General features: G+C 50.3%; 4 protein-coding genes and 1 long non-coding RNA gene across 8 annotated transcripts; 3 read left to right on the top strand and 2 right to left on the bottom strand.

Annotated features, from left to right (window-relative positions):
* Positions 1 to 333: 333 nt before the first annotated feature.
* mto1 (mitochondrial tRNA translation optimization 1) lies at positions 334 to 4,714 on the top strand. The gene is given in 14 exon segments (XM_083687681.1): positions 334 to 492; positions 718 to 917; positions 1,020 to 1,219; positions 1,332 to 1,449; positions 1,624 to 1,814; positions 1,816 to 1,923; positions 2,007 to 2,119; positions 2,219 to 2,409; positions 2,849 to 2,979; positions 3,099 to 3,303; positions 3,455 to 3,626; positions 3,884 to 3,993; positions 4,089 to 4,246; positions 4,427 to 4,714. Coding segments are annotated over 13 exon segments (2,097 nt in total). The 5' UTR covers positions 334 to 492; positions 718 to 730; the 3' UTR covers positions 4,640 to 4,714.
* LOC310817234 (tectonic-3-like) lies at positions 4,656 to 14,474 on the bottom strand. 4 transcript variants are annotated; one of them, XM_083687683.1, is made up of 14 exons: positions 14,195 to 14,474; positions 13,873 to 13,987; positions 13,316 to 13,416; positions 12,866 to 12,993; positions 8,864 to 8,972; positions 7,833 to 7,945; positions 7,498 to 7,536; positions 7,190 to 7,264; positions 6,946 to 7,065; positions 6,563 to 6,658; positions 6,332 to 6,435; positions 5,407 to 5,554; positions 5,167 to 5,301; positions 4,656 to 5,022 (listed from the first exon to the last, which is right to left on the bottom strand). In XM_083687683.1, exons 1-14 carry the CDS (start codon positions 14,274 to 14,276, stop codon positions 4,786 to 4,788), a joined length of 1,602 nt encoding a protein of 533 aa, XP_083543809.1. In that variant the 5' UTR covers positions 14,277 to 14,474; the 3' UTR covers positions 4,656 to 4,785. The 4 variants fall into 4 exon arrangements, with proteins under 4 accessions (XP_083543809.1, XP_083543808.1, XP_083543810.1 ...); XM_083687682.1 differs by having other exon boundaries at positions 7,190 to 7,267; XM_083687685.1 differs by having other exon boundaries at positions 4,787 to 5,071; positions 7,190 to 7,267.
* An 855-nt stretch (positions 14,475 to 15,329) lies between these two features.
* Positions 15,330 to 19,561, top strand: LOC310817113 (uncharacterized protein; the record flags this gene model as incomplete). Its single annotated transcript, XM_083687547.1, has 12 exons — positions 15,330 to 15,745; positions 16,085 to 16,410; positions 16,559 to 16,643; positions 16,752 to 16,881; positions 17,077 to 17,090; positions 17,175 to 17,308; positions 17,412 to 17,520; positions 17,702 to 17,733; positions 17,937 to 18,036; positions 18,258 to 18,323; positions 18,567 to 18,659; positions 19,394 to 19,561. The coding sequence occupies exons 2-12, from the start codon at positions 16,085 to 16,087 to the stop codon at positions 19,559 to 19,561; spliced, it is 1,257 nt and encodes a 418-aa protein (XP_083543673.1). The 5' UTR covers positions 15,330 to 15,745.
* Positions 19,562 to 21,355: 1,794 nt separating this feature from the next.
* On the top strand, positions 21,356 to 26,194 carry sult1st6 (sulfotransferase family 1, cytosolic sulfotransferase 6). The gene is given in 8 exon segments (XM_083687289.1): positions 21,356 to 22,050; positions 22,240 to 22,368; positions 22,880 to 22,977; positions 23,128 to 23,193; positions 23,196 to 23,256; positions 24,552 to 24,646; positions 25,061 to 25,241; positions 25,741 to 26,194. Coding segments are annotated over 8 exon segments (951 nt in total). The 5' UTR covers positions 21,356 to 21,842; the 3' UTR covers positions 25,854 to 26,194.
* A 436-nt stretch (positions 26,195 to 26,630) lies between these two features.
* Positions 26,631 to 27,149, bottom strand: LOC310816774. Its single transcript, XR_014554661.1, has 2 exons — positions 27,038 to 27,149; positions 26,631 to 26,943 (listed from the first exon to the last, which is right to left on the bottom strand). It is a non-coding gene; the product is annotated as an uncharacterized lncRNA (long non-coding RNA).
* Between the last annotated feature and the right edge of the window lie 75 nt (positions 27,150 to 27,224).

Below are 27,224 nucleotides of genomic sequence, written 5' to 3' on the forward strand. Positions count from 1 at the left end.
CTGTAGTAGGAACGTGCACGGCTGGCCGCGGACCGTCCGCGTGCACGTGAAGCGGTGAACTGAGGAACCGCAGAAACGTTCTGCCGCAGAACGGCTTTGACTGTCCACGTGGCAGTCACCTCCACAGAGGGACGTTGTTTGTGTGTTTTAGAAAACGGGAAGTTTTTTAAAAACGTAATAGGACGTTTGAAATGAGATGCTTGTTTAGTTTATTTCCATTGATATCTGCGACGTGTTGACGTGGTGCTGGACACCGCCAGCCGAGTTCTGACCTCCGCCGGTGTTTACCGGGATGTGTGGTGCTCGTATACAGCCGGTATTACGGTTCCAGTCTGACGGTAATGGCGGCCCCCTGTGTGCGCGGTCAGACCCGTGTTCGGTAATCCTCCTCTGCTCTGGACCTTCATCTCCTCTAGGAACCTTGTTCTTGGACCATCACCGATTCATCTGAGACACCGGAGGAACGTTCGTCCCGTGGCTGAGAGGACTCAGGTGAGTGAACGGACGTGTTTGACGGTCCTCAGGGGGAGGAGACGATCAGAGGTTCGCCGTCAGGCGAGACGTGTCGGTGAGGAGATTTTCCAGTCTAGACTTTCATCACTGCAAATCTCCGTCTGTCTGATCTGGTGTGTGTCCATCCATCATATAAACTCCTCTGTGTCTCTTATGATGTCTATCATCCCTCCTCCACCTTTTCTGTCTCTGTCTGACTGACAGCTGTCAATCTCACATGTTGGCACGGAGACTGCCCCTCCGACATCACTTCCTGTCCTCCTCCCGGGCTGCCAGCAGCGTTGTCAGGCAGCAGTATGATGTCATCGTGGTGGGAGGCGGCCACGCGGGGACGGAGGCGGCGGCCGCGGCGACCAGAGTCGGAGCAGAGACCCTCCTCATCACACAGAAGATACACACCATAGGTGACACACACACACACACACACACACACACACACACACACACACACCACCTAACACACACACACCTACACACACACCATCTAACCACCCCCCCCCCCCCAGGAGCCCTGTCCTGTAACCCCTCCCTGGGGGGCGTGGGGAAGGGTCAGCTGGTGCGTGAGGTGGACGCCCTGGACGGTGTGTGTGGGCGGGCGGGCGACTGGGCTGGGGTCCACTTCTCTGTCCTGAACCGCAGCAAAGGACCGGCCGTCTGGGGACCACGCGCTCAGCTGGACCGCGACCACTACCGCTCCTTCATACAGGTACCACACGACCACGACACAACCTCAACATGACCACAACCTCAACACAACACAACCACAACAGGACCACAACCACAACACGACCCCAACCTGAGTGTGTTGTTGTGTGTAGCGGGAGCTGCTGTCCACCCCCAGGCTGACGGTCCTGGAGGGCAGCGTGGAGGACCTTCTGCTGTCTCACCCAGACCCCCAGCAGCCTGGACAACACAGGGTCACTGGCATACGCCTGGGTACCTGTCTGTCTGTCTGTCTGTCTGTCTGTCTGTCTGCCTGTGTAGGATTGGTCATATCTCTCATCTGAATGGATGAATTTTCATTTACAAAACATGTAACTGCAGAATAACCTCTCTACCGCCTCCCCCCCCCCCCCCCTCTCTCCCTCCCTCCTCTCGTTCCCTCGCTAGTGGGTGGGAGCCCCCCCATCCGGTGCAGCTCAGTGGTCCTGACCACAGGGACGTTCCTGTCTGGGTCCTTGTTCCTGGGCCAGACCACGTGTCCCGGGGGGAGGCTGGGGGAGGCGCCCTCCTGCCCTGGCCTGAGCCGCACCCTGAGGGAGGGGCTGGGCCTGAGGGTGGGCCGGCTCAGGACAGGGACCCCCCCCCCGCATCCTCAAGCAGTCTGTCAACCTGTCCCTGGCTCAGGTCCAACCACCTGACACACACCCCTCCCCCTTCAGCTTCCTCAACACACACACGCGCTGCAAGGTGAGACACACACACACACACACACACACACACACACACACACACACACACACTAATGCTGACATGCTGACGTGTCCCTGCAGCCGGAGGAGCAGCTGCTGTGTCACCTGACCCACACCACTCCTGGAGTCGAGAGGCTCGTCAGAGAGACACTCCACCTCAACTGTCACATACAGCAGGACACCAAAGGCCCCAGGTACACACGCACACACACACACGCACGCACACGCACACACACACACAACAATCACAAGCACAAACAGCTCTCTCTCCTCTCTCTCTCTCTCTCTCTCAGATACTGTCCCTCCATCGAGTCTCGTGTGCTGCGGTTTCCAGGGCGACAGCACCAGGTGTGGCTGGAGCCAGAGGGTTTGACCTCTGACCTCCTGTACCCCCAGGGCCTGTCCATGACCCTGCCCCCTGACCTGCAGCTCAGCCTGCTCAGAGAGATCCCTGCCCTGCACCACGCTGAGATACACACCCCTGGTACACACACACACAGGCACACACACACACACAGGTTAATACACACACACGCCTGCCCGCCTGGCACCGCCGCCTCTACGTGGATGCTGCAGCCACTCGGTCACGGCTTTTCACTGTCCTGGCGCCCCGCTTGTGGAACGAGCTTCCCACTGCTGTCAGGACTGCAGAGTCACTACCAATCTAACCCTAACCCCTGTACAAGTTCTCTAATTATTTTTTTTATTTTTTTAAAATAGCCTACTGGCATTGTGACTGCTTATGGCCCTAACCTCTAACCCTAACCCCTAATCCTAACCCTGGTGTGAGCATAGATGACTTTGTCTTATGATGACTGATGTTCAGATGATTCACTACTTAAACAGATGGAATGTTGTAAGTCTCTTTGGATAAAGACGTCTGTTAAATGTCGTAAATGTTATTGAGGCTGTTGTGCCTGCAGGTTATGGGGTCCAGTACGACTACGTGTGTCCCACCCAGCTGAGCGCCGCCCTGCAGGTGAAGACCACCCAGGGTCTGTTCCTGGCGGGTCAGATCAACGGGACCACCGGCTACGAGGAGGCGGCCGCCCAGGTACAGACGGGTCATCATCAGTCACAGTGATGGAGGAAGGAACAACACTTTATTTAGCTGTTTCTCTCCCCTCCCTCCCTCCCCTCCCTCCCTCCCCTCCCCCCCTCCTCTCCCTCCAGGGTCTGTGGGCGGGGGTGAACGCGGGCCGCTCCTCCCTCTCCCTCCCCCCCCTCCCCCTCTCTCGGACCCACAGCTACATTGGCGTGCTGATCGACGACCTGATTGGTCGAGGCGTGACGGAACCCTACCGCATGTTCACCAGCAGGGCGGAGTTTAGGGCCTCGCTGCGTCCTGACAACGCTGACCTGCGCCTCACGCCCACAGGTGTGTGTGTGTGTGTGTGTGTGTGTGTGTGTGTGTGTGTGTGTGTGTGTGTGTGTGTGTGTGTGTGATTAACAAAGTGTGAATGACTATGACTCAGTTTTGGAGCAGATTTGTAGTATGATGATGATGATGATGAAGGTGACGTGTGCAGGTTGGGAGGAGGTGGGCTGCGTGTCGTCTGTCCGGTACCGGGAGGCTGTGAGGGTCCAGGAGGGCCTGCGGGGGGCGCTGGAGGCCCTGAGGTCTCTGAGTCTGTCGCCCACGCGTTGGAGAGAGAGGCTGGGCCGCTGCAGCATCAGCCAGGCCAGGGGTGGCGTCCTGACGTGAGTCCACCCGGGTTCTCCCCCAGGTCACAACCTGCAGCTTCAGAACCAGACTGGGTCAGAACCTGCAGCTTCAGAACCAGACTGGGTCAGAACCTGCAGCTTCAGAACCAGACTGGGTCAGAACCTGCAGCTTCAGAACCAGACTGGGTCAGAACTCTGATAGACAGTTAAAACATTCTGTTTCTAAATTGATTTTCCTTAGAAGGATTCTTGTTCTGTATTATATAGTTATTGTTAACCCCCCCCCCCCTCAGTGGTGAGGACGTACTGCAGTACAAAGACGTGTCCTTTGACATGTTGGCCTCCGCCTTCCCAGAATGCCTTTCACCTTACCTGGAGTTCTCACAGCGCATCAAGATAGAAGGTAACCATGGCGACTGACCCCTCTGTAGTGTGTGTGTGTGTGTGTAACCGTGGTTACTGTAGTGTGTGTGTAACCATGGTGACTGGTGTGTTCAGCGGTGTACCGGCCCCACTGTGAGAAGCAGAGGAGAGAGATGGAGAGACTGCAGAGGGAGGAGAGTCTCTCTCTGCCTCCGGACCTGGACTACCTCTCCTTACCCGCCTCTCTGTCCCACGAGGTCCGGGAAGTTCTGGACCGTGCCAGGCCCCACACGGTCAGTACTGCTGTTACACTGGTCCCAATCTGGTATTAAACCCCATACAGTCAGTACCAGGTATTATACTGGTCCATGGACCGGGTCAGTACCGTCAGCCTCACATGTTATGCTGGTGGTCCTTCAACATCTGTCTAAGAGGCTGTTTGATGCTTATCATGGTGTGTGTGTGTGTTTCAGCTTGGCGCTGCCACCCGTCTACCAGGGATGACGCCTGCTGGCATCGTTCACCTGCTGAACTACGTTTACAAGACAGGACGGACACACATACACACTCAGACAGGACCCAGTGACACACACACACTCAGACAGGACCCAGGGACACACACACACTCAGACAGGACCCAGACACACACGCACAGACACACACACCCCCCTACCTCAGTGAAATAAACACTCAACAACCATCTGGAAGAAAAATGTCTGTATTCTAAAAATGTCCAAAAATAAATACAAGTTTGAAGAAAATATGAATGAGTCCAAATAATGAAGAAAGACTGAAAGTGGACACACACACACACACACACACACACACACGTTCAGTCTAAAACTAGAACCATCAGCACCAGCCACAGCGTGTACCATGTGACCTGTGTGATGTCACCACCGTCAATGACCATCTGGTCATCCGTCTCCTTGGCCCCGCCCCCTCGGGAGAAGAACCCAAATGGAAACCTCCAATCAGGCTGCGGCGCGCCCCTGGGGACTTCTGGGTAAACCGTGGTGTCGACAAACGTCACCTCTGTTGTCACGGAGACAGGAGAGACGAGGGGACACTGGGGGGAGAGAAGAGATGAGTCTTCTTGAGGTCCAACAGCTGTTCCACTGTCAGACACACAGAGAGGAAGAAAACAATCACTACAGTCTCAGAGAGGAGAGTCTGACATGAGGGAGGAGGTGGGGGAGGAGAGGAGGCGTACCTTGACCTTCTGACACAGGAAGTGGAACCTGGCCCCCAGGATGTGGTTCTGAGGCAGAGCCAGGAGGCCGAGCCGAGCCCAGAGAACCTGGATCTGCAGGGAGAGAGGGAGGAGGCAGCCTGACACACACTCCTCCTGAGAGAGAGGGGGGGGGGTGGGGGGGGGGGAGACTTCCATTATTATTTGTGATGACTGACCTGGGTCAGGGTTAGGGCTAGGTTTAGGGTTAGGGTGACTGACCTCTGGGGTTCTAGGACACTCTTCTGTGATGACCCTGCTCCAGTCTGGTGGAGAGCCTGTTGTCATGGCGACCAGGTCAGGTGTGGCCACGCCACGCAGGATCCCATAGAGCTGAGAACGAACCTCAGAACAGCTGGGAGAGAGAGAACTAGAGAGGGAGGGAAGAGGAGGAGGAGGACGGAGGGAGGAGGAGGAGGAGGAGGGAGACAGTTGAGCTTTTAAAGGTCTGGTTTGTAATTGTGGTTGTAATTGTATTTTGTCAGTAAGTGAAGAAGTGATAAAACAGCTTCTTGTGAGGCTCAACGTCCCGTCAGCTGTGTGGGCGTGGACTTTACACACTTGATTGACATTTCAACGGCTAGCTACAGACGGCTAACTACAGACGGCTAGCTACAGACGGCCTGCAGGGATAACAGGTCTGGTTCAGCCGTACGCAGGAACCTTGTGACGAGGCAGACGTCCCACCTCAACCTGACGACCTCATCACCTCAACCTGACGACCTCATCACCCAGCCTAATGAATGTAGTTAGATTATGAGCAGAGACAACTTTCTGATTGGTCCAATGGGCAGAGACAACTTTCTGATTGGTCCAATGAGCAGAAACAACTTTCTGATTGGTCCAATGGGCAGAGGAACATGATGACAGGCTCCTCCCTCCCGCCCATGGAGGCCCAGTGATTGAGTGTGAAGGAACAGGGGGATGATTGATTGATTGATGATCTCAAAATAGCAAAGTAAACAGTTGTCATCCCTAGTTGGTGATTTATTACCAGTCAGGTTTAAACAACCAACAAACAGGACTGCCTCTGGGGTGGTTGAACTACAAAAGACTCCCAGGTGTATGCTGGGTAGTGTAGTCACCTGAAGGAGCAGCCAGTGAGGGTGTTGTGTGTAGAGAGGTGTATGCTGGGTAGTGTAGTCACCTGAAGGAGCAGCCAGTGAGGGTGTTGTGTGTGAAGAGGACAGGGATGCGGGAGGCGGAGTCAGCAGAACACTCTCCCCCCAGAGACACGCCCATAATAGTCAGCTGACCCACCGTCAAGGAGCAGAGACAGTGCAGAAGCCCCTCCCCCCCTCTACATGACTCTGGCCTCTACTTGACTCTGGCCTCCATCCTGATCTGGCCTCTACGGTCCTCAAACAAGGAAGGATACAGGCTGGACCTCCCCACCAAACCCACCAATGACAGGAGCCCCCACGGCCAGGCCAGCCAATGGGGATGGAGCAGGAGAAGGAGGAGGTGTGGCCAACTGTGGGACAGAAGTGACATCACATCAGCTGAACTCACAGACAGGAGAGAGAGAGAGAGGAGGCAGGGAGGAGGGGGGAGGAGGCAGGGAGGAGGGGGGAGGAGGCAGGGAGGAGGGGAGGAGGGGGGAGGAGGCAGGGAGGAGGGGAGGGGAGGAGGGGAGGGGAGGCAGGGAGGAGGGGAGGGGAGGCAGGGAGGAGGGGAGGCAGGAGGAGGGAGGGAGGGAGGCAGGGAGCAGGGAGGAGGGGAGGCAGGAGGAGGGAGGCTGGGAGGAGGGAGGCTGGGTACCTGGTAGTGGACAGCGTGGGTTTGGGTCAGCCTCATCTCTGAGACACTGTTGGCCAGAGCCACGTTGACCGTTACCATGGTGATCTCCCCTCTGCCTGTGTAGGTGATGATGTAATCCACCTGCAGGAGAGGGTTGGGTTACACAACAACACACACATCAGGTGGAGAGACGACCTGGCCTATCAGAGAGCTGGGTAGCTACAGCGGTCAGGGGTCAGGGGTGACAGATCGTCCAATCACAGACCTGGGACACCACGTTGAGACAGGAGCCATTTTGTTGACTGGGCTCTGGCCAATCAGACAGAGGTGTGACCGGGACCTGCTGGAGCAGAGGAGGGAGGTACGTTAGTGTGTGTGGTGTGTGTGTGTGTGTGTGTGTGTGTGTGTGTGTGTGGTGTGTGTGTGTGTGTGTGAGTGTGTAGGGGTGTGTGTGTGTGTGGTTGGTGTGTGTGTGTGTGTGTGTGTGTGTGTGAGTGTGTAGGGGTGTGTGTGTGTGTGTGTGTGTGTGTGTGTGTGTGTGTGTGTGTGTGTGTGTGTGTGTGTTAGACGTACCAGGCTGTCAGCCACAGGCTCCGTCTCAGGAACAGGAAGCTGCAACAACAACACACTGGTTAGTAACAAACACAAACACATACACACACTCACACACTCTCTAAGAGGCTGAGATGAGTGTGTGTGTGTGTGTGTGTGTGTAGAGTGTGTGTGTAGAGGTGTGTGTAGAGTGTGTGTAGGGTTGTGTGTGTGTGTGTGTGTTACCTGGGGGAGGCTGAGGTGTGTGTAGAGGTGTGTAGAGTGTGTGTGTTACCTTGGGGAGGCTGAGGTGTGTGTGTGTGTGTGTGTGTGTGTGTGTGTGTGTGTGTGTGTGTGTGTGTGTGTGTGTGTGTTACCTGGGCGAGGCTGAGGTGTGTGTGGTAGGACAGGGCGTTGAGGCTGGGGTCAGACGTGCAGGTCTGGGGGGTCAGAGGTCGAGAGCAGGACAGAGACACGGACCGCAGGAACCCTGACAACACACAACCACATTACTGCCCTAACCCTAACACAACCACATTACTGCCCTAACCCTAACACAACCACATTACTGCCCTAACACAACCACATTACTGCCCTAACCCTAACACAACCACATTACTGCCCTAACACAACCACATTACTGCCCTAACCCTAACACAACCACATTACTACCCTAACACAACCACATTACTACCCTAACACAACCACATTACTGCCCTAACACAACCACATTACTGCCCTAACACAACCACATTACTACCCTAACACAACCACATTACTACCCTAACACAACCACATTACTGCCCTAACATAACCACATTACTACCCTAACACAACCACATTACTGCCCTAACCCTAACACAACCACATTACTACCCTAACACAACCACATTACTGCCCTAACCCTAACACAACCACATTACTACCCTAACACAACCAAATTACTACCCTAACCCTAACACAACCACATGGAATCACATGACTAGACACTTCTATCAGTCTGACCTGAGACCTGCTCCAGTCTAGACACATGGCGAGGGGGCGGGTCTACCAGTCTAGACACATGGCGAGGGGGCGGGTCTACCAGTCTAGACACATGGCGAGGGGGCGGGTCTACCAGTCTAGACACATGGTGAGGAGGCGTGTCTATCTGTCTAGACACATGGCGAGGGGGCGGGTCTACCAGTCTAGACACATGGCGAGGGGGCGGGTCTACCAGTCTAGACACATGGCGAGGGGGCGGGTCTACCAGTCTAGACACATGGCGAGGGGGCGTGTCTATCAGTCTAGACACATGGCGAGGGGGCGTGTCTATCTGTCTAGACACATGGTGAGGGGGCGGGTCTACCAGTCTAGACACATGGCGAGGGGGCGGGTCCTCTGTCAATCCACTGGAGCGTCATCTTACTGGCAGGGTTCCTGTCCACGCAGGAAGTGGTGGTTGCCCCTGGCGACGGCTGGCGAAGGACACTCCGCAGGGAGGAGCCGTTGTACTGGGTCAGGATGACATCATCAACCTGCGACAGAGAGAAGAGGGTTGTAAACATGATGACATCACGGCCCTAGGACCCCCGCCAGCTGCAGGTGATGACATCATCAGGGTCTGATGACAATAGAAACCACCTGTGTCATAAACACAACCCTGACACCACTACGTGTGTGTGTTAGTTAGGTAGTTAGTTAGGTAGTTAGGTAGTTAGTTAGTTAGTTAGGTAGTTAGTTAGGTAGTTAGTTAGTTAGGTAGTTAGTTAGGTAGTTAGGTAGTTCGTTAGGTAGTTAGTTAGTTAGGTAGTTCGTTAGGTAGTTAGTTAGTTAGTTAGGTAGGTAGTTAGTTCGTTAGGTAGTTAGTTAGTTAGGTAGTTCTTTAGGTAGTTAGTTAGTTAGTTAGTTAGGTAGGTAGTTAGTTAGGTAGGTAGTTAGTTAGTTAGGTAGTTAGTTAGGTAGTTAGGTAGTTCGTTAGTTAGGTAGTTAGTTAGTTAGGTAGTTAGGTAGTTCTTTAGGTAGTTAGTTAGGTAGTTAGTTAGTTAGGTAGTTAGGTAGTTCTTTAGGTAGTTCGTTAGGTAGTTAGTTAGTTAGGTAGTTCGTTAGGTAGTTAGTTCGTTAGGTAGTTAGTTAGTTAGGTAGTTCGTTAGTTAGGTAGTTAGTTAGTTAGGTAGTTCGTTAGGTAGTTAGTTAGGTAGTTCTTTAGGTAGTTAGGTAGTTCGTTAGGTAGTTAGTTAGTTAGGTAGTTCGTTAGTTAGTTAGGTAGTTAGGTAGTTCGTTAGGTAGTTAGTTAGGTAGTTCTTTAGGTAGTTAGTTAGTTAGGTAGTTCGTTAGTTAGTTAGGTAGTTAGTTAGGTAGTTAGGTAGTTAGTTAGGTAGTTCGTTAGGTAGTTAGTTAGTTAGGTAGTTCGTTAGGTAGTTAGTTAGTTAGTTAGGTAGTTCTTTAGGTAGTTAGGTAGTTCGTTAGGTAGTTAGTTAGGTAGGTAGTTAGTTCGTTAGGTAGTTAGGTAGTTAGGTAGTTTGTTAGGTAGTTAGTTAGTTAGGTAGTTCGTTAGGTAGTTAGTTAGGTAGTTAGTTAGGTAGTTCGTTAGGTAGTTAGTTAGTTAGTTCTTTAGGTAGTTCGTTAGGTAGTTCGTTCGTTAGGTAGTTAGTTAGGTAGTTCTTTAGGTAGTTAGGTAGTTCGTTAGGTAGTTAGTTAGTTAGGTAGTTCGTTAGGTAGTTAGTTAGGTAGTTCGTTAGGTAGTTAGTTAGTTAGTTCTTTAGGTAGTTAGGTAGTTCGTTAGGTAGTTCGTTCGTTAGGTAGTTAGTTAGGTAGTTCTTTAGGTAGTTAGGTAGTTCGTTAGGTAGTTAGTTAGTTAGTTAGGTAGTTCGTTAGGTAGTTAGTTAGGTAGTTCGTTAGGTAGTTAGTTAGGTAGTTAGTTAGTTAGTTAGTTCGTTAGGTAGTTAGTTAGGTAGTTCTTTAGGTAGTTAGGTAGTTTGTTAGGTAGTTAGTTAGTTAGGTAGTTATGTAGGTAGTTAGGTAGTTCTTTAGGTAGTTCGTTAGGTAGTTAGTTAGGTAGTTCTTTAGGTAGTTTGTTAGGTAGTTAGTTAGTTAGGTAGTTCGTTAGGTAGTTAGTTAGGTAGTTAGGTAGTTCTTTAGGTAGTTCGTTAGGTAGTTAGTTAGTTAGGTAGTTAGTTAGTTCGTTAGGTAGTTAGTTAGGTAGTTCATTAGGTAGTTAGGTAGTTTGTTAGGTAGTTAGTTAGTTCGTTAGGTAGTTAGTTCGTTCGTTAGGTAGTTAGTTAGGTAGTTCTTTAGGTAGTTAGGTAGTTTGTTAGGTAGTTAGTTAGTTAGGTAGTTAGTTAGGTAGTTCGTTAGGTAGTTAGTTAGTTAGGTAGTTCGTTAGGTAGTTAGGTAGTTCGTTAGGTAGTTAGTTAGTTAGGTAGTTAGTTACCCCAGTGTTTTTCAACCTTTTTTGAGCCACGGCACATTTTTTACATTGGAAGAATCTTGTGGCACCACCAACCAAAAATGTTACAAAATGACTCTGTAGCCTGATAGCGTATTGATATGATGTCTGTCGACATGTCTGGCTGGTGTGTCTGACAGCGGGACTTCAGCTGTCTTTACCTGCGGTGGGGCCGAGCATCGCGGCGGGGCCGAGCAGGCAGGTCGTATTAATGTCTCTGCCACAGAGTGGGACTTTTTTGATTTAGCTACGAGTTCAGCAACTAGGTAACTAGCTTTGAGGGCTTTCTCATTTACCTTTGTGGTTTTTCTCATAAAAGTTGCCTGTTTCTCTGTGTTTTCACGCAGGCGAACAAAATAGTCGATGGGTTTGTTTTGAAGCGGGTGTTTGGTTTGGAGATGTTTCAGCTGCTCGGCACCACGGCGGTTGGACAGCTTCTCCCACACCGAGCAGAACGGAGCCGGTGTCGTCTCATCCCCGGTGAAAGGAAATCCGAACGAAAGATAGCTTTCGCTGTATTGCCTCAAGCTCACCGTCTTTGCTTTCTCTTTACCACCACTCATACTAGGGCCTGGTACTTCACCTGGGTCAGAATCTTGTCCAGGGCCCAGTTCGTCTCCATCACCGTCACCACGACCTGTCATGCGTCACTAACTCTCTGGTCTCTAAAGGAACGAGGCAGTTATCGACCTGCTGCCACCGGACCAATATTACATCACTCTGCCAGTCACTATATTACAGCACAGACACTCGACAATGGCATATTATTTGCAGATAATAATTAATAAATGTTAATTTAAAAAAAAGTGAAATTGGATAATTTCTCACGGCACACTAGTGTGCGGCGGCACAGCGGTTGGGAAACGCTGAGTTACCCTGTAGAAGCCTCGGGTAGTTAGTTAGGTAGTTAGTTACCCTGTAGAAGCCTCGGGTTGTTAGTTAGTTAAGTAGTTAGTTACCCTGTAGAAGCCTCGGGTAGTTAGTTAGGTAGTTAGTTAGGTAGTTAGTTACCCTGTAGAAGCCTCGGGTAGTGTTAGAAATTATTTTTATAAAAACAGTTTATTATTGCTATAATAAAAATACATTACTGCAGTGTGCTAAATTTACTAATGTGATGGCCTGTTGATAAATGAGCGATGGATCAAGCATTAGTCCCATAGTACGTTGGATTAATACATGGAGAGGTTGAGCCAGGTCATCAAGAAAGATGTTGCAACACACGCTTACACAAAGAGCTATAGTGGAATAATACCAGGCTAGGGAGGACAGGCTAGGGAGGACATACCAGAGTAGGTGTCTTATCTCTTACAGGGTGCTGACTCCGCAGATGGGATGAATGGTGTGACCAGCCCGTGAACAACAAGGGATGCCAAGTCTAAACCACGGTTCCTCCCCAACCAAATAGCCAATCACTTTGTTTACTGTAAATACTTTGTTTGACTGTTTGAATGCATCCATTTTTGGAAGGTTGGTTACAGATTAACAGCTTGCTGACTATGATTTTCTTCTCCAAAAGTGGTCCTTGTACAAGCCTAGAATTTTGACATATAAATAAATAGCAAAAAGTAATAAGTAGTTTGTCTTCTCCTTCAAATAAAGAACACGTTTTCTCACAGTAGTTAGTTAGGTAGTTAGTTACCCTGTAGAAGCCTCGGGTTGTTAGTTAGTTAAGTAGTTAGTTACCCTGTAGAAGCCTCGGGTAGTTAGTTAGGTAGTTAGTTAGGTAGTTAGTTACCCTGTAGAAGCCTCGGGTAGTTAGTTAGGTAGTTAGTTAGGTAGTTAGTTACCCTGTAGAAGCCTCACGTAGTTAGTTAGGTAGTTAGTTACCCTGTAGAAGCCTCTGGTGGTTAGTTAGGTAGTTAGTTACCCTGTAGAAGCCTCGGGTAGTTAGTTACCCTGTAGAAGCCTCTGGTGGTTAGTTAGTTAGTTAGGTAGTTACCCTGTAGAAGCCTCTGGTGGTTAGTTAGTTAGTTAGGTAGTTACCCTGTAGAAGCCTCTGGTGTGGAGAGGAGGAGGAGCAGAAGTCAAGCTGGAGGAGAAGTGGGAGGCGGCCACCAGAGGGGGAGGAGGAGCCTGTCCCTGTGAGAGGGCTGGGAGGGTCTGGGGGGCATCTGGGTGGGGTGGGGTGGGGGGGGGGGGGGGGGGGAAGAGAGGGAGGGGGAGAGAGGGAGGGGAGAGGGAGAGGGGGGGTTCATTAGTTAGCATCACCAAATGAGTATTTAAGCGGCTGGCTGATCCAGGATGAAGGGTTAGGTTTAGTGGATGGAGTGACAGCTTTCTGACTGCTTAACACCAGACACCTCACCTGAGGGGGCAGGTCAGAGGTCACAGGTACGAGACTTGAATTGCGGGGCGACTGTTTACAACAACTTAACGCCTGTTTCAGGTGTGTGTGTGTGTGTGTGTGTGTGTGTGAGAGAGAGAATAACATACCGTTTTGTGGTTGAATACAGAACAGTTTGTTGGTGACGTTGATGAGGGAAGGATCCACATTGGCTCTGAACATCAGCCACTCCTCAACGCAAACACCAGAACTGAAACACAACCACAACACATGAGCCCATCACCACCACCAACACCTCCACCACCACCAACACCACCACCATCATCACCACCATCATCATCACCACCACTACCTCCACCACCACCAACACCAACATCACCTCCACCATCACCATCATCATCACCACCACTACCTCCACCACCACCAACACCATCACCACCATCACCACCAACACCACCATCATCACCACCATCATCATCATCATCATCATCATCATCATCATCATCATCATCATCATCATCATCATCATCATCACCACCACCACCACCATCATCATCATCACCACCACCACCACATGTGCAAAACAACAGTAGAGAATGCCAGTGGTCAGATAAGCGTGTGTGTGTGTGTGTGTGTGTGTGTGTGTGTGTGTGTGTGTGTGTGTGTGTGTGTGTGTGTGTGTGTGTGTGTGTGTGTAATCCCTTACATGACTTGGTCAGTACAGCCAGTGAAGACAGTGGTCAGGTCAGGAAGGTCACAGTCCACAACGTCACAGCAACAACCCACGTCACAGAAGGCTGGGGTCAGGTCACACACACACACTGGAACACACACACACAGCAAGTTGATTTATATAGCACATTTAAGACAAGGCAATTCACTTTACATAAAATAGATAAAAAGGAAAAAGCATAAAACACACACACACCCACACACAAACACAGGAGGAGTCAGGTCTCTCTCTCTCTCTCTCTCTCTCTCTCACACACACACACACACACACACACACACAGGCCTTCAGTGTGTACCGTCAGGGAGCAGGACAGGCTGGGTGGGAGCTGCTGTGGCTCGCTCTGTAGTGACGGCAGACGGCAGGTCCGTGGTCGCCATGGAGGCCGCTTCTTGAGTGACAGCTCCATCAGGACCAGTAGAAAGGTCATCAGGACCAGTAGAAAGGTCATCAGGACCAGTAGAAAGGTCATCAGGACCAGTAGAGAGGTCATCAGGACCAGTAGAGAGGTCATCAGAGGTAAATGGCTCCGTGTGGTAGCTCCTGGTTGTTGGGCTGACCGGGCCTGGGGTCGGGCTGTCTGTGGCCGTCTGGGTCAGAACAACAGACAGGAGCAACACCAGCTGGATGGCAGCACACATGTAGGAGGTGGCCATCTTGCCCAACACTGTTCGCCCCCCCCTCCTCTCTCTCTCTCCCCCTCCTCTCTCTCTCCCCCCCCTCCTCCTCTCTCTCTCTCCCCCTCCTCTCTCTCCCCTCCTCTCTCTCTCCCCCCCCTCCTCCTCTCTCTCCCCCTCCTCTCTCTCTCTCCCCCTCCTCTCTCTCCCCCTCCCCCTCCTCTCTCTCTCTCCCCTCCTCTCTCTCCCCCTCCTCTCTCTCTCTCCCCCTCCCCCTCCTCTCTCTCCCCCTCCTCTCTCTCTCTCCCCTCCTCTCTCTCTCTCCCCTCCTCTCTCTCTCTCCCCTCCTCTCTCTCTCTCTGTCTCTATGCTGTGGACATCGTTAGTTAGCTAGCTAGCTAACACGGCTAGCTAACACACTTGGCCAGACTGCAGCAGCTCACATAAATCACGACGCAGAGCTTCAACCCCGGTCGGTTATTGAACCCCGGTCGGTTATTGAACCCCGGTCGGTTATTGAACCCCGGTCGGTTATTGAACCACGGTCGGTTATTGAACTACGGTCGGTTATTGAACCACGGTCGGTTATTGAACCACGGTCGGTTATTGAACTACGGTCGGTTATTGAACCACGGTCGGTTATTGAACTACAGACGGACTGATTAAAGACGCGGTCGGCGCCGCGTTGCCAAGGAAGTTAAGATACGACTACTTCCGTTGTCCAGCTACCGTAAGACCTCCAGAAAGGCGCAACGGGGCTTTTCTCCTCCCGACGGGATCAAACCTGAGGCAACGCGGAAAACGGATTCAACTGATTAACATGACTTCGTCCGCTTCTTGGTGTAAACATTATGTTTGTGTCCTCGGTTTCTTATTTGGAAACGCTTCATGATTTTCTTGATTTTCCTGGCGCCTAATTTAGGTAGATGATGTTGGTTGCTACGCAACATGAGTTGTCTCCTCGGTAGGACTGAGAGGATCTAAAAAACTCATTACATCCCGAGTACAAGAAACACGATCATACAGGACCATACAGGACCATACAGGATCATACAGGACCATACAGGACCATACAGGATCATACAGGACCATACAGGACCATACAGGACCATACAGGATCATACAGGACCATACAGGATCATACAGGATCATACAGGACCATACAGGATCATACAGGATCATACAGGATCATACAGGACCATACAGGATCATACAGGACCATACAGCAAAACGTGAGGTTGTTTTGTTTAACGTTCTTGGTTTTATTTGTTGCCAAACTTGTTTTATTTGAATTAGTTGTAACGTTCCGGCCGGCGCTCCGCTGGATCAGTCACTGCTACTGACCTTTCCACAGAAGCTGTCATTATTTAAGATACATCTTCATACCTTCGGTTATCTATCTACATGGGACTAGCAGAGTACATTCACACCCTAACTAACCCTAATTCACACACATTGTTCTACCATGAACAAGCCAGTTAGCTAACTAACTAACTAACTAACTAACTGTCACTAACTAGCTGTGTAGCCTGTGTGTGAACTCTGACCTCTGTGACTGTCTCCTCCTCCAGATGTCCTCTGGTGTGTCTGCAGCCTCCAGGAGAGGAGAGACAGAGACAGAGACAGAGAGAGAATCTGAACCGTGTTACTCCTACATGCTGAGTGGTTCTGACTCTGAGTCTGAGTCTGAGGCAGAGAGCGAGTCAGACTCAGACTCAGAACCACAGACGGCCTCTCCACCTCCTAACCTACCTGCACTCAGAGAACAGGCCTCAGGGGAAGGCTTCCAGCCTAATGTGGACAGAGAGGATTTATACAGAAGCACCCAGACCCAGACCCAGACCCAGACCCAGGCCCAGCCCAGGACAGAGGGAGAGCTACAGATCCACTCTGTCCTGTAAGCCATCCTCTCAACTGTTATACAACTGACTACCTCTGTTATCAACAGATCAGAACTATCAGCCCTCAATACTGCTCTTCTGCTGCCTCTCTCTGTCCATCTCTCTCTCTCTCTCTCTCTCCCTCCCTCTCTCTCTCTCTCTCAGGGAGTGTGGCTGTGAGGTGATGACCTGTCAATTCAACAACGAAGGCTCCCTATTGGCTGTTGGTCTGAGTGACGGGACCATCAAGGTATTAGACGACTGATACACTTCAGCTTCTATATGTTACAGTTCTATATGTATCCCCCTCCCCCATGCATATACCCTCCCCCCCTCCCCTCTCCTCCCTCTCTCTCAGTTGTTCAGCCCAGTCAGTGGTAGTCTGGTCCAGACTTTGAGGGACAGCAACAGCTTCCTCTCCTCTCTGCCCGTCACAGCCCTCAGATTCAGCCTCAGCGCCCAGTCACACTGCCTCCTGCTGGCCACCTGTGAGTACTGCACCTCCACTCTGTCACTGGCCAGGAGGGACACAAATCAAAAGTTTATTTGTCATATACACAGAATACAGCCGTAGACGGTGTAATGAAATGCTTTGGGCAAGCTAGCTCCTCAACAATGCAACAAAGTAATAATAATCATAAAAAATTCCCCTCCCCCTCTCCCCATTGTCCCTCCCCCCTCAGATGCCAGTGGCTGTGTTAGGTGCTGGTACGTGTGGGGGGGGGAGTGTGTGTGGAGGGTGCCAGAGACAGGAGAGACGCGAGGAGGAGGAGGAGGGGAGGGAGGAGGGCAGAGACAGACCCTCTCTCTGTCCGTCTGTCCGTCTGGAGACAAGGCAGCCACAGGGGGCTCTGACTCGGCCATCCACCTGTATGACCTCACCACCCACCAGAGACTGATGACATACAGAGCCAGGTCCTCCTCTTAAACAACTACATTACCCACAAGTCATCACACACACCGTGATAGTACATGTTGAGTGTATTTGTAGTTGTGTTGACCAGAAGGTTGTTTCTAGTTCTACCAGGACTGTCATGGATGGTCACAGGTTCAGAGTGTTCGCCGTGACCTTTCACCCCAAGAAGGAGAGAGAGTTCATATCAGGAGGTTGGGACAACACTGTACAGGTAAACAGACATCCATATACTTTACTACACTATGATCAGCATGCTTCCAAACATCTCTGTCTAGGATAGAAGACTCTGATGTCTAGGATAGAAGACTGTGACTCTGTCTAGGATAGAAGACTGTGACTCTGTCTAGGATAGAAGACTGTGACTCTGTCTAATGATGTTTCTGTCCTCACAGTTCTGGGACGTCAGACAGCAGCACTCTGTCAGGTAGACCCATGGCTCCACACTCCATTCTCTCCTGATGACACTAGTGACATCATACTCTCCACACTCAGCCTGATTGACAGCAGTGTGTCATCAGCCCTGGCCAGGCATGTTCCTGGTCACCTGTATGATGACATCAGGCATGTTCCTGGTCACCTGTATGATGACATCAGGCATGTTCCTGGTCACCTGTCTCTCTCTGTCAGGATGCTGTCAGGTCCTCACGTGTGTGGCGATGCCCTCCAGATAGACCCAGCAGCCAATCACATCCTGACGGGCTCCTGGAGGAAGGACCACGCCCTGGAGGTCAGGACAACAACACACACACACAAACAAACAAACTCCATCAATAACAATAACAACAACAACAGTTCTGCCAGTGTGAGCCAGTCCATTCTGATAGTGATGTACAAGACCCTATACAGCCACTGACCTTCAGTGTGTGTGTGTGTGTGTGTGTGTGTGTGTGTGTGTGTGTGTGTGTGTGTGTGTGTGTGTGTGTGTGTGTGTGTGTGTGTTTCTCTCAGATCTGGGACTATGGTTCTGGTCAGAAGGTGTGTGATGTTCCTCCTGACAACCAAGGAGACAGCAAGGCCAGTCCCTCACACAGCTCACATACCTCCCTCTGCCTCCCCCTGCCTCCCCCTGCCTCTCCCTGACTCCCCCTGCCTCCCTCTGCCTCCCCCTGTCCTCCCCCTGCCTCTCCCTGCCTCCACCTGCCTCCCCCTGCCCCCCCCCCCCCCCCGCCTCCCCAAGGCTAACCTGGGTTAGCTGTTAACTGGGTTAGCTAGGCTAATGCTAACTTTGCTCTCCACATGTGTTCCTCATCATCTCAGATCTACAGCTGCCATTGGCTGGGCCAGGGTCACATGGTGGCGGCAGGAAGTCAAGCCAACATGCTACGAGTCATCAACCGCCGGACAATGACGGTAGGGAGGGGGAGAAGGAGAGAGGGAGGGAGAGAAGGAGGGAGAGAAGGAGGGAGAGGGAGAAGGAGAGAGGGAGGGAGAGAAGGAGGGAGAGAAGGAGGGAGAGGAGGGGGAGAAGGAGAGAAGGAGGGAGAGAAGGAGGGAGAGAAGGAGGGAGGGGGAGAAGGAGAGAGGGAGGGAGAGAAGGAGGGAGAGAAGGAGGGAGAGGGAGAAGGAGAGGGAGGGAGAGAAGGAGGGAGAGGGAGGGAGAGGGGGAGGGAGAGAAGGAGGGAGAGGGAGGGAGAGAAGGAGGGAGGGGGAGAAGGAGAGAGGGAGGGAGAGAAGGAGGGAGAGGGAGGGAGAGGGGGAGGGAGAGAAGGAGGGAGAGGGAGAAGGAGAGAGGGAGGGAGAGAAGGAGGGAGGGGGAGAAGGAGAGAGGGAGGGAGAGAAGGAGGGAGAGGGAGAAGGAGAGGGAGGGAGAGAAGGAGGGAGAGGGAGGGAGAGGGGGAGGGAGAGAAGGAGGGAGGGAGAAGGAGAGAGGGAGGGAGAGAAGGAGGGAGAGGGAGGGAGAGAAGGAGGGAGAAGGAGAGAAGGAGGGAGAGGGAGAAGGAGAGAGGGAGGGAGAGGGAGAAGGAGAGAGGGAGGGAGAGGAGTTTTCAAGCTTCTCAAGGTTGAATGTTCAGTGAGTGTGTTTTGGGTGTACTCAAAGTAGCAAAGTGAGTTAACTCCCCCCACCCCCCCCCCACCCCCTCCAGACTGAGTCCAGGTTGCTGGGTCTATCCTCGGCCGTGTTCAGCTCCTCCGTGTGTCCGTCTGGGAGGCTGCAGGGGCTGGTGGCTGCAGCATCCGGGACCAGGGTCTGTCTGTTGGAGCGAGGGGGTCTGGGGGGTGCGGGCGGGCGGGGGGCGGGGGTGGGGCTCTGAGGAGAGGTCACATGACGACCACACCATCCAGGGGAGTCACACTGCTGTTCCACTGACTGATAACCTTTTACACATTCACACTATTCACTTTTCTCTCTGTCTGTGGTCACTGATGTTTTAGAACCAAAAGTGTGTATCAAATGTGAAGCATATGATAACAACTTATTAAACTTTTTATGTGTTATTGTATTCGCTGAAGCCTCATTAACCTTTTTTTATTTAACCTTTATTTTAGCAGGGAGTCCCATTGAGACCAAGGTGTCTTTCACCAGGGACCCCTGCATACACACCACAACACATCATACATTTACACAATTACAACATTATTAAACACAATAAAGAAAAACTAACAAATTTTTTAATAAATACGTCCTCAATCAAAACTTTAAACTGCCTGAGCGGCACCAGAACCTCCAACTGAAACGTTCTCTGGAGATTGTTCCAGCAGTGAGGAGCACCACAACTAAAAGCAGATTTACTCAGTTCAGACCTGAGGAACCTCAAGAGTTAACCAACTCTGAGAGCGAGTTAGGTCATTGATGTTCTTGAATTTCAATAATGAAGTTAGCTAAGCCGGCAGTTTATGCATTCGGCCTTTATAAACAAAAAGGGAGTAATGAAGAGATCTACGGGACTTTAACGAGGACCAGCCAACCTTTTGATAAAGGATGCAATGATGAGTATTAAAACCATCACCTGTGATAAAGCAAAGGGCGCTGTGGTAGATGGCCACAGGTTTAAGAGTCGTGGCTGCTGCACTTCAGTAGATGACATCACCATAATCAAGCACTGGCGTGAAGGTTGATTGTATAATCTGCTTCCTGCTGTTCAGGGAAAGGCAAGCTCTATTCCGAGAAAAGACGGCCACCTTAAATCTTGGCTTTTTAACAAGCTTCTGTGTATGTTTTTTGAACGGCAAGTCTTTGTCAAACCAAATGCCCAAGTATTTATAAGCAGGGACACGCTCAATGGGGTGTCATCGGCATATAGATGCAGGTTACAATTATTTTCAGATAATCTAATATTTGTTAATGTAAATAGTCAAAAGAACCGGACCAAGAATCGATCCTTGTGGGACACCCTTTGTTATGTCCAGAAAACCTGATTTAACACCATCTGTTAAGACACACTGTGTTCTGCCTGAAGCCTGATCCAGGCCTGTTTCAGACAACCTCTGAATGAGTAGGGAATGGTTGACTGATGCCTTGGAGAGATCTGTAAATAAGGCTGATCGAGGCCATTTAACACATCATCTAAGACAAGCGTAGCCACTGAGACGGTGCTATGACCAGGTCTACAGCCAAATTACAATACACACTGACTACAACACACACTGACTACAACACACACTCTGACTACAACACACACTCTGACTACAACACACACTGACTACAACACACACTGACTACAACACACACTCTGACTACAACACACACTGACTACAACACACACTCTGACTGTCAGATAGAACTACAATTCTGTTTTTCACATCTGATCCCAAGAACAAAAAAAAATGATTTAAAACATTTGAGTTTCTCATCAGATCTGAACATCACACACTTAAACCAAACAAATTGTTGGATGTTGTTTGTTTTTCTCTCCCTCCCCCCCCTCCCTCCCCCCCTCTCTCTCTCCTTCCTCCCCCTCTCTCTCTCCCTCTCTCTCTCTCTCTCTCTCTCTCTCTGTGGGTGGTTCATTGTAGTTCCTCCTCCCCCTCCAGATGAGTGTTGATAATGTTGTTGTTAAACAGAGGAATGTGGTGGTGGCGTTATATAAAGGTCTGCATGGGACGTCTGTACAACGCAGAGAGAGAGAGAGCACTCAGACACCACTCAGACAGACAGAAAGAGAGGAAGAAACATTCAATATTTAATTGTAAAAAAGTTTGAGAGAGAGAGAGAGAGAGAGAGAGTAAAGGACTTTGGAAGGAGGGAGAGTAAAGAACTTTGAGAGAGAGATTGTGAATGAACCCTGACCCAGATATCTCACAACCAAGCTGCAGAGAGAGGGAAGAAGAGGAGGAGAAGACAAAACACCACGAGACACAGGAGAGGAGAGGAGAGACGAAGACTGGAAGAGACTGGTCTATAACACACGCACACACACACACACACACACACACAGACACACACACGCACACACACACACACACAGACAAACACAGACACAGGCTCAGACAAGAACAGCAGGAAGACTCTGTCCGTGAAGACTCCAGCCGTCTGTGCTCCTGGGGTTGTGGTCTGGTTGTGGTCTGGTTGTGGTCGTCCTGGCAGCAGAGGTCATGTCAGGGTCAGGGGCGGGGTCAGGAGCGGAGGGGGAGCTGACGTACAGCGAGGCGCTGCAGTGTGCATCCGAGGCCCTCCAGCGGTTTCCCCTGCGGGCGGTCCAGGGGGTCCCACTGATGGAGCCCATCGCCCTCCGCTGGGACCTCATCTGGGCCTTCAGCCCCCACGCCTCAGACCTGCTCATCGCTACCTACCCCAAAGCAGGTACACACACACACACACACACACACACACACGAACGCTAACAAACACACACCACACACACACACACACACACACACAAACGCACACAAACACACCACACACACACACACACACACGCGCACACACACGCACACAGGGTCACACACACACACAGGTGGTGCTGGAGTACTGAGGTGTGTGTTGCTATAGGAACAACGTGGACCCAGGAGATCGTGGACCTGCTGCTTCATGATGGAGACGGCGAGGTCTGCAGACGCGCCCCCACCATGGAACGCATCCCCTTCCTGGAGATCTCCTCCCCCCCCCCCATACCCTCAGGTAGGCCTGTGTGTGTGTGTGTGTGTGTGCGTGTGTGTGTGTGTGTGTGTGTGTGTGTGTGTGTGTGTGTGCGTGTGTGTGTGTGTCTCCACCTCTTGCAGGAATGTTTCATAACCGCTCATTTCCTGTTCCTTAATCAGGGTCAATGATTCACTAAAACATCAAGACAGGGTGTGTGTGTGTGTGTGTGTGTGTGTGTGTGTGTGTGTGTGTGTGTGTGTGTGTGTGTGTGTGTGGGTGTGTGTGTGTGTGTGTGTGTGGTGTGTTTGTGTGTGTGTGTGTGTGTGTGTGTGTGTGTGTGTGTGTGTGTGGGGGGGGGCGGGGGGGGGGGGGGGGGTCAGGTGAACTAGGCTCAGGTGACTGGTTCAGTGTTGACTCAGTGGCTGTTGGAGGATCTGCCCTGGGGCTGGAAGTTCCCTGAGTCACTCCAAACATTGGTGGTCTCCCCCCCTCTGGGTCCCTCTCCCACCTGGTTACCCCCCCCCCCCCCCGGTCTCCCCCACCCTCTCAGGTCTGGACCTGCTCAACAAGATGAAGCCCCCCAGGGTCATCAAGACCCACCTGCCCTTCCAGCTGGTTCCCCCGGGCTTCTGGGAGAACAACTGCAAGGTGAGCAGGGGGGAGGGGGAGGGGGAGGAGAGGGGGGGAGGGGAGGGAGGAGTAGGGAAGTAGAACAGGAAGTATGGTGATATCTCTCTGTAAACATGTCCCATCGGCTCCTCTCCTTCCTGCAGCCCCTGACTCCTCCTCTTCCTGCAGGTAATCTACGTGGCGAGGAACGCGAAGGACAACCTGGTCAGTTACTTCCACTTCGACCGCATGAATCTGACCCCCAGCCTGACCCTGGGCCCTGGGACCACTACATCCACAAGTTCACCAGAGGAGACCGTAAGATTACTGTAACCCTAACCCTAACCCTAACCCTAACCTGACCCTAACCTGACCCTAACCTGACCCTAACCCGACCCTAACCTGACCCTAACCCGACCCTAACCTGACCATAACCCTAACCTGACCCTAACCTGACCCAGCCTGACCCTGGGCCCTGGGACCACTACATCCACAAGTTCACCAGAGGAGACCGTAAGATTACTGTAACCTGACCCTAACCTGACCCTAACCCAAACCTGACCCTAACCTGACCCTAACCTGACCCTAACCCAAACCTGACCCTAACCTTGACCCTAACCCAAACCTGACTCTAACCTGACCCTAACCCTAACCTGACCCTAACTCTAACCTGACCCTAACCTGACCCTAATCCTAACCCTAACCCTAACCTGACCCTAATCCTAACCTGACCCTAACTCGAACCTGACCCTAACCTGACCCTAACCTAACCCTAACCCTAACCTGGCCCTAATCCTAACCCTAACCCAAACCTGACCTTAACCTGACCCTAACCTGACCTTAATCCTAACCCTAAACCAAACCTAAACCTGACCCTAACCTGACCCTAAACCTAACCTAACCCTAACCTGACCCTAACTCGACCTTAACCCGACCCTAACCTGACCCTAATCTGACCCAGCCTGAACCTGGGCCCTGGGACGCATACATCAACAAGTTCACCAGAGGAAACCGTAAGATTACTGTTATATAGACATTATTACTGTTATATAGACGTTATTACTGTTATATAGACATTATTACTGTTATATAGACGTTATTACTGTTATATATAGACATTATTACTGTTATATACACATTATTACTGTTATATAGACGTTATTACTGTTATATAGACATTATTACTCTTATATATAGACATTATTACTGTTATATAGACATTATTACTGTTATATAGATGTTATTACTGTTATATAGACATTATTACTGTTATATATAGACATTATTACTGTTATATAGACATTATTACTGTTATATATAGACATTATTACTGTTGTATAGACATTATTACTGTTATATATAGACATTATTACTGTTATATAGACATTATTACTGTTATATATAGACATTATTACTGTTATATAGACATTATTACTGTTATATAGACATTATTACTGTTATATATAGACATTATTACTGTTATATAGACATTATTACTGTTATATAGACATTATTACTGTTATATATAGACATTATTACTGTTGTATAGACATTATTACTGTTGTATAGACATTAGCCTGTAGGGGTAAGGTGGTGGATGATGTCTGTCTCAGTGTCCTGGGGCTCCTGGTACGACCATGTCAAGGGTTACTGGCATGAGAGACAGAAGAGGAACATCCTCTACCTGTTCTATGAAGACATGAAGGAGGTAGGGGCACACACACACACACACACACACACACACACAACACACACACACACACACACACACACACACAACACACACACACACACACACACACAACACACACACACACACACAACACACACACACACACACACACACACACACACAACACACACACACACACACACACACACACAACACACACACACACACACACACAACACACACACACACACACACACACACACACACACACACACACACACACACACACACACACACACACACACACACACACACACACACACACACACACACACACACACACACAACACACACACACACACACAACACACACACACACACACACACACACAACACACACACACACACACACACACACTGTCATAATCATAATAACTCCCTCCTTCCCAGAATCCTCGGCGTGAGGTGGAGCGCATCATGCGCTACCTGGACCTGTCGCTCCCTGATGATGTCATCAGCCGCATCGTGGAGCTGACGTCGTTCCAGGCAATGAAGGAGAACCCGATGGCCAACTACACCTTCATCCCCAAACCTGTGTTCGACCACTCCATCTCCCCCTTCATGAGGAAAGGTCTGTCTGTCTGTCTGTCTGTCTGTCTGTCTGTCTGTCTGTCTGTCTGTCCTCCTGTCTGTCTGTCTGTCTCTCTGCCTGTCTGCCTGCCTGTCTGTCCTCCTGTTTGTCTGTCTGTCTGTCTGTCTGCCTGTCTGTCTCTCTGCCTGTCTGTCTGCCTGCCTGTCTGTCCTCCTGTCTGTCTGTCTGTCTGTCTGTCTGTCTGTCTGTCTGTCTGTCTGTCTGTCTGTCTGCCTGTCTGTCTCTCTGCCTGCTTGTCTGTCTGTCCTCCTGTCTGTCTGCCTGCCTGCCTGCCTGCCTGCCTGTCTGACTGTCTGCCTGTCTGTCTGTCTCTACTGGTGTATATGAGTCATGTCTGTGCGTAGTGGGTACAGTTATCTGTATGTGACAGTATGGCGCCCCCTGGCTGTTATATTCTGTATTGAGCTGTGACCTATTAGAGCAGTTGTTATCTCGACTGATTCTGAAATGATTCTGAACTGATTCTCTCTTGGTTCAGGTGAGGTGGGTGATTGGACCAATCATTTCTCCCCTGACCAATCACGACAGTTTGATGAAGATTATGTGAGACAGATGAAGGACGTGGACATTCCTTTTAGGACCAACATATAAACACTTCCGCCCCCTACTGGACACATATAACACTTCCGCCCCCTACTGGACACATATAACACTACCGCCCCCTACTGGACACATATAACACTACCGCCCCCTACTGGACACATATAAACACTACCGCCCCCTACTGGACACATATAAGCACTACCGCCCCCTACTGGACACATATAAACACTACCGCCCCCTACTGGACACATATAAACACTACCGCCCCCTACTGGACACATATAAACACTACCGCCCCTTACTGTCTGTCTCTCTGAACAACACTCCAGTTGCTACAAATTATTCTAAACATCTTTGTGATCAACTGTAATCGTCCCAATAAAGCTTTTTCAAAAGAGCTACAGAGAGTGAAATGATTCTGTTCTGATTATCTGTGGTCTTGAGAGTCATAAGAGAGTCAAAAGTGAACTAGAGAACAGTCTGACTAGAGAACAGTCTGACTAGAGAACAGTCTGACTAGAGAAGAGTCTGACTAGAGAACAGTCTGACTAGAGAACAGTCTGACTAGAGAAGAGTCTGACTAGAGAACAGTCTGACTAGAGAACAGTCTGACTAGAGAAGAGTCTGACTAGAGAACAGTCTGACTAGAGAAGAGTCTGACTAGAGAACAGTCTGACTAGAGAACAGTCTGACTAGAGAAGAGTCTATAAACGAGAGAAGAGTCTATAAACGAGAGAAGAGTCTATAAACAGTCTATAAAACGTGCAACATCTCTCCTCTGATGTCTTCATTAGAACATAAAAAAACACAACAACTGAGAGAATCCAAGTTAAACAAAAAATCACTTTTAATACATACTTTATTCCTCAGAATAAAATCTTAAATATTTCAATATTGTTTTTTGCGGGGAAGATCCCCCACTTCAATTTAATCTCTTTCATACAGAGGCTGTTTCTATGACGATTTTCGGGATACATTTGATTGTTTTTTTCATTGATTTTCCTGTTTTATCCTCTGTCTTCTAATGGTGGCTCACACAAGCTTCTCCCGGGGTTGTGATCTTCCTCTTTTTCTTCCTCCTCCTCCTCCTCTTCCTCCTCTTCTTTATGTTCTCTTCTTCTACATGTCTAGCATGTACCTGTAGGAGAGCAAGATCATGTGATCAGACTGTAGACCATGTGATCAGAGTGTAGACCATGTGATCAGAGTGTAGGCCATGTGACCAGACTTACGCTCCAGGTAGTTGCGAGCCACAAACTTCAGCACCTCATCAATCAGGATGACGGGCACAGAAAGCTTCAGCACCACCAACCACTGGTCCACGGACAGATGGGTCAGCTTGAACACCATCTGGGGGGTGGGGGGGGTCAGGTTAACATGAGTCTTTACCTTTACTTCAACAGATCTTGGTTGGTGTGT

The sequence above is a fragment of the Argentina silus genome (assembly GCF_951799395.1).
Source record: "Argentina silus genome assembly, chromosome: 16".
Lineage (NCBI taxonomy): Eukaryota > Metazoa > Chordata > Actinopteri > Argentiniformes > Argentinidae > Argentina > Argentina silus.

What these genes read in the sequence shown, in the direction of transcription:
- LOC310817234 (XM_083687682.1), bottom strand. Translation starts at nt 14,276, where the DNA reads ATGGCGACCACGGACCTGCCGTCTGCCGTCACTACAGAGCGAGCCACA. An exon ending in CACACCTCAGCCTCGCCCAG is followed by an intron (nt 7,537 to 7,832) that starts GTAACACACACA and finishes TTGTTGTTGCAG; the next exon opens with CTTCCTGTTCCTGAGACGGA. An exon ending in GTCTCAACGTGGTGTCCCAG is followed by an intron (nt 7,066 to 7,189) that starts GTCTGTGATTGG and finishes CCTCTCCTGCAG; the next exon opens with GTGGATTACATCATCACCTA.